Source organism: Pteropus vampyrus, unplaced genomic scaffold (assembly GCF_000151845.1).
Source record: "Pteropus vampyrus isolate Shadow unplaced genomic scaffold, Pvam_2.0 Scaffold16, whole genome shotgun sequence".
Lineage (NCBI taxonomy): Eukaryota > Metazoa > Chordata > Mammalia > Chiroptera > Pteropodidae > Pteropus > Pteropus vampyrus.
The window spans coordinates 11,696,357-11,701,632 of NW_011888797.1; the positions used below are offsets into that span (position 1 = coordinate 11,696,357).

Below are 5,276 nucleotides of genomic sequence, written 5' to 3' on the forward strand. Positions count from 1 at the left end.
AGAGACAAACTTTCCCCATCATAATTCCACTGCCTCCCTTCTCGCTTCTTCCCTGGGACCTAGCTCATCACGCCTGTATTTCTTCCAACGGGAGTGTGAGGCGGCCCCATCATATGCTTTGAGGAAGCCCCTAAGTCCTTCGTGAAGGTCTACGCCCCTCCCCCGCTCCCAGCACCACCTCCCTCCCCTGCACTATCTTCAGGTACACTCCCCAGTCCTCCCAGAGTCCAGCGCCCCTTCTGCAGGCAGCTACCAGGCTTCTCCACCGGGGATTCTCATCCGGCCCGCCTCTTTCTAGAAACTTACCAAGGCCTTGCCTGCCAAACCTAACACCCCCTCCCCGTCCCGCATGACTCCCGTGCTGACCCTGGAAGGTCATCATGGCGACGTCGGTCCCAGCCGCCTTCAGTGCGCGCAGCCCGGCTTCATAGCCCTGAAGGTAGTCATAGATGCGGGCAGCGAAGATGCGCAGGTTCACGTGTCTGTTCTCTCTCAGGAATTTAACCAGCTCATCGGCACAGTCTGGGCAGGGGCTCCAGGAGATGAAAACAGTGATCCTGTAGCGCAGCTCCGTGTCCAGATTCCAAGAAGCCATCCGCTCCAGGAAGATCGGCTCTGCGTGGCAGCGTTCCAAGCCCATGTCAGCACCCTGGGCACAGAAGAGGGAGAAAAGTGTTCTGTCATTGACTGTGACCAGGTGGACGATGGGACCAGGGTGAGGCAAGTGGGGAACAGGCCTCCAGCACAAAATAGAAGGGGAAACACAGCTCAGCATCAAAATGAATGATATTTCAAGGCATGATTGACATGATTAAATGTGAGACGAACCTCACGATAAACAATTTTACCAAGGGCCAGGTCAGCAGAGGTGACTTTCTAATAGACATCAGCAAATGATGGCTCCTCGTGGCTCTGTAACTGATCGGTCCTCATTTCTGTTGCTGATATTTCGTTCATCGTGGAATTCTCATTAATTTTAATTTTTAAACTATTGCATTAAATATGACACATCTTGATTCCCGAGTGTGTGTAGCTCCTCTAAGTTAGTGCCCGAGGTCTATGTCTGCAGGAGCCTCACCTAGTCTGGCCCTACAGGGAGGAGGTGAAGGGCTGAGGACGGAGGGAGAAGGCCAGGTGAGCTCCAGGGACATGAGGCTATGCCACAGAAGTGGGTTCTTCTCCCGGGAGAGATTCACCTCGCTCTCTACCTACTACCCTGTCCCCATGCCCAACTGTGCACCAACACCTCTGTAGGCTTCCACTCTGGGCCTCATCCCATGCTGAGCCCAAGCGCGACACTCTGCTAAAAGGGCTCACTCTGCACAGAAGAATGGGGTGAGGGGTGCCAAGGGCGTGGTGTCTGGGAAATTAGATGAATGTCATGTGCAGCTCATAGCATCATAGAGGTTTGCCCAACCTGCAGAAGGAAGGATTTCTAAGCCGGGACTCAGGTACGAGGGACGAATCCTGCCGACTGTGCTAGTGCAGAGCCCATGGCGGGTGTGTACAGGAACTTGGGGGTCGGTGGGGCGCCCCTGGGCCAAGCGCAGCAGGCAATGCAGTTGCGTGACCAGCACCCCGGCAAGGATCTCCCAGGAGTGACCGGACAGAAATACAGGGCGAATTCGGGCTTCTGGACATTCCCTGTGACCATGTGGCTGGTTTCCGATGTGTGGCTCAAAGCCAACCATCACAGCAGAAGCTGCCCCACCTGACTCTAGACAGAGCCACAGCACCTGCGGAGACCAATAGCGACGGGTTGGAGGACAGCCCGTGTGCACTGAGAACCTTCTCCCTGAACATCCCAGGATCGAGACGTCCTGACTGCTCTGGTCAGTCACCTTGTTGTGCAGGAAGCCCTTGTACTCATCCAGTGGGATGGAGTTCTCGCCAACCAGGAGCTCCACCTCATAGCACAGGTAGGTCTTGCGTGGGTAATCCAGATTACTGAAGTTATCAAGGAAGGTCTGTTTATTCATCAGGGGTCTGTGGACACAGGAGAGGGGAACCCAGAGACATGGAGCACGTCCTTCTGCTCCCCTCCTCCACCCCAAACCTCTTCCCCTTCACCCTGATCTCCCCATGCACCCACATCCCTGACAGACCCATAGAGGATGGGCGTCCACTCGCTTTGCTGGAGCCACCGGCCCTCTTCTCTGACCCCACCCGAGGCTCCTAGGAAGCCAGCCCGGTCCTTTCGTCAGGGTCTGCACCTGGGGAAGTGCACGGTGTCAGAGCCTCTGTCAAGGCTCCGCCTGGACTAGGCTGGTCACCGCTCCTGGCATCGCCATGTCACATTTGTCCCGCTGGCCCACGTCCCTGCTTGGTGAAAACACTTGTCACCCTTTCCTCTTGGGACAGACAGAGTGTCCATCAGCTGACACGTCCTAGATGGACACAGAAGGTCCATCAGGAGGGAGGGACAAGCAGAGCAGCCCCTGGGGTACGGTGAGTCCCCATCAGGGAACCTGGAGGAGGGGCTCAGGAGTTGGGGTGTTGCAGGGGCCAGGTGATACCTGGCCTCGGGTGCTGGGCCGGCCTCCATGTCTCAGTCCCTTGGCCGTCCTCTGCTTCTCCTCCTGGTCACAGCCTATCTCCTCCTCCTGTGACACTCTGCGGGACTCAGGCTCCTTATATGCCATCGAGCACCTTCAAGTTGGTGAGTTTGCATGCTGGGCCCCACCCCTTTATGAACTCTGGCCTCTGTGTCACCCACATGGGTGTAACAGAAAAAGAAACTTCTCTGTGCCAATGTGTCATCCCGATGCCATCGGAGACAAGTTAACTTTTGATTTCTCTCTTCTGACAAAGGCCCTACGTGGATGCCACGAGGACTGACCATGAGCAAATGAAGCCTCGGAGGCTAGGGTCAGTCTGGGCAGCATGGCACAGCTAGACAGGAGGAGAGAGGGCAGCTGAGAGGCCCTGTTCATGCTGAGGAGGCCCGGGAGTGAGACACAGAGCCCTGTCCAGGCTCCCTGGGGCCTGCTGCATGAGGGACCGTGGGCTGTGAGCCAGGAGGGAGATTCTGCTCTGAGAGGCAGCAGACGACCTTCATCCCAGTCTAGGAAGGGCCGGGAGGGGACAAACCTGTGCCGAGCTCTCCTTAGCAATGCATCACATAAGCATAAGAACCCGGACATGATGCGTTTTTATGCCCATTAAGCAGGGGAGAGAACGGGCTCCCAGGGGAACAGGGCTTGGCGGGGATGCACAGGGAGCAGAGGGGAGCAGGGCTACCCACCGCCCGGAAAGGGCGGCCACCCGAGCTCCTTCCCTCCACCACCAGGCCATGAGGAATGTGGGGACCGTCGAATTATAGGCTCAGCGGTGAGCCTGACACCTAGCTGGCTGTGCTTGTCCCCCAGGGCTGCCCATCAACTCCCCATCCTGACTCCTGTCAGACCGCCCTGTGCTGGCCCAGCACGACCACCCAGGGGATGCGCCCAATGTGGGGAGAGCCGGGTCGGCCCCCCCGATCCTACCCTGCCCGCCGGACAGAGAACCAGGCCGCTCGCCCTCCCGGGCTGGCCCGTCACAGCCTTAGGGAGCACCCTCAGCGCAGCATCCCGTCTTCTCCACGGCCCCCTCCACTGCACCCATGGGGGCCTCCCCTGGCTCTGCACTGCGCCCCTCCCGTGCCCTCTGTCCTCTCGACCTTGGTCCCCCTGGACCAGAGAGCAGCCCCTGGTGGGCGGCCTGAGTGCTTTTCGAGTGAGAACTCACCCGGCACGTGTCACGTGTGTCCCACTGGTGGCCATACTTCCCAGGTCTCAGGCTCCACACCAACACACCTACCACCCCCAGGAGTGGCCAGTCCCCCTGAGCTGAGACGGCGTGTCTACAAGGACCAGGTCAAAGACACCATGCCTGGGGGCCCTGAGATTTTCCCCAACACTGTCCCCAGGACTTGCCTTCCGAGGAGGGAGGATGGCATCGTGATCCAGGCCACGCTCTGCTCCCGTACCCCAAAGTCTCCTCCAGTCACTCAACACACAGAGTGCTCCTCGGTCCTCCTCCCACCCCTCCCCACAGCTTTCAGAGGGAGGGTCTGCTGTGCATGAGACCTGTGCTGGAGGCAGCCTGTGACCCCAGAAGTGTGGTGTCCTGCTGGGCAATCCCCTGTGCCTTGGGGCTACAAACCTGCTTCTGATCCCCGTCTTCTCATACCCAGCCCGGCTGGTCATCCTTGGACCTTCCTATCCCTGCTGACTCCTGGATGCCCCTGTGCGATGCAGACAAGCCTGGCCGAGCTTGTGTCCGTGTCTGGAAGTCAGTCGTGCGGTGAATGACTGTACACGGCAGCTAAGAGAATTCGTGTCCTATGAAGGCTAGTGGGGACATCACACGTGACAATATCTTGGGTTACCCGAGTCACAGTGACAAGTGGCCAGAAGATAAGGAGATGCCAGCTCAGACTGGGTGAGCCTCGCCTCTCTGTCTCTGGCCCCATGCCCTTCCTGAGGCCCCCGCCCACCCTAACTTTCTCCCCAAGGCCCTCCCTGGAGCCTGGCTCCCTAGGGACAGCAGAGGCCCAGGGACAAGTGCTCCCTCTCCCGGTCTCCCTCGGGCCAGGGCAGGACATTGAACAGGCCTCAGTAGAGTCTAGTGATGAACTCTGGTCCAAAACCTCCCACTGGTCAGCACCGACGGGACGGGCTACAAGCGCTCAGCTCACCTCAGGTCATGAGGTAGGAAGAAAGAAGAAAAGAAAGCCTGTCCTTTCTGGGGACTGGCGGCCCCACGTCTGCCTCTGGAACACTGAGTGAGCATGTGAAATGACCCCTGCGTCTGCTGGAGTTTTCCACCGAGGTGTGCCAGGGCTGAGGAGAGAAGGACCTAGGTGCCCCTTGAATGAGAGTGGGTGCGTTGGGGAGAGTGGCCCACTGAGCAGGTGCAGACTGTGCCGATATTTGTCCCATTTCCCTGTTGGAGAAACAGGGAGCAGAGCGGGGTACCCTAAGGGAGCCGAGACCGGGGTCAGAGAGCCAGACTGAGGCCCACGGACCCGGCGGAGGGTGCAGGGTCCATTCTGTCCTCGTCCCTCCGGGACTGCAATGGGTGGTCTGTAAGTGACTGGAGTCTGGGCCAGGTGGGTCTGTATGAGATCCCAGCTCTGCCTTCCCTGCCGACCTAGAGCCCACGGCCAGCGCAGGGTCTCGGCATGGACCCCAGATTGTGTCACATCCTGAGATCCCGGATCTCAGGCCCCATGTCATGGACAAGGCTCTGAGACTGGGGACTTTGGGAAATGGGGCCCTCGGGATATGTGGGAC

The 5,276-nt window shown here is 58.8% G+C and overlaps 1 protein-coding gene across 1 annotated transcript in view; it reads right to left on the reverse strand.

The window, feature by feature from the left end:
* The window catches only part of LOC105288322 (DNA dC->dU-editing enzyme APOBEC-3A-like), a 29,568-nt gene extending 26,985 nt beyond the window's left edge, over positions 1 to 2,583 (reverse strand). Inside the window, exons 1-3 of the mRNA XM_011354454.2 lie at positions 2,517 to 2,583; positions 1,842 to 1,986; positions 367 to 649 (exon numbers count right to left, since the gene is read on the reverse strand). Coding sequence (XP_011352756.1) covers positions 367 to 649; positions 1,842 to 1,986; positions 2,517 to 2,545 — 457 coding nt within the window. The 5' untranslated portion in view covers positions 2,546 to 2,583. The remainder of the gene's footprint in view (positions 1 to 366; positions 650 to 1,841; positions 1,987 to 2,516) is intronic.
* Between the last annotated feature and the right edge of the window lie 2,693 nt (positions 2,584 to 5,276).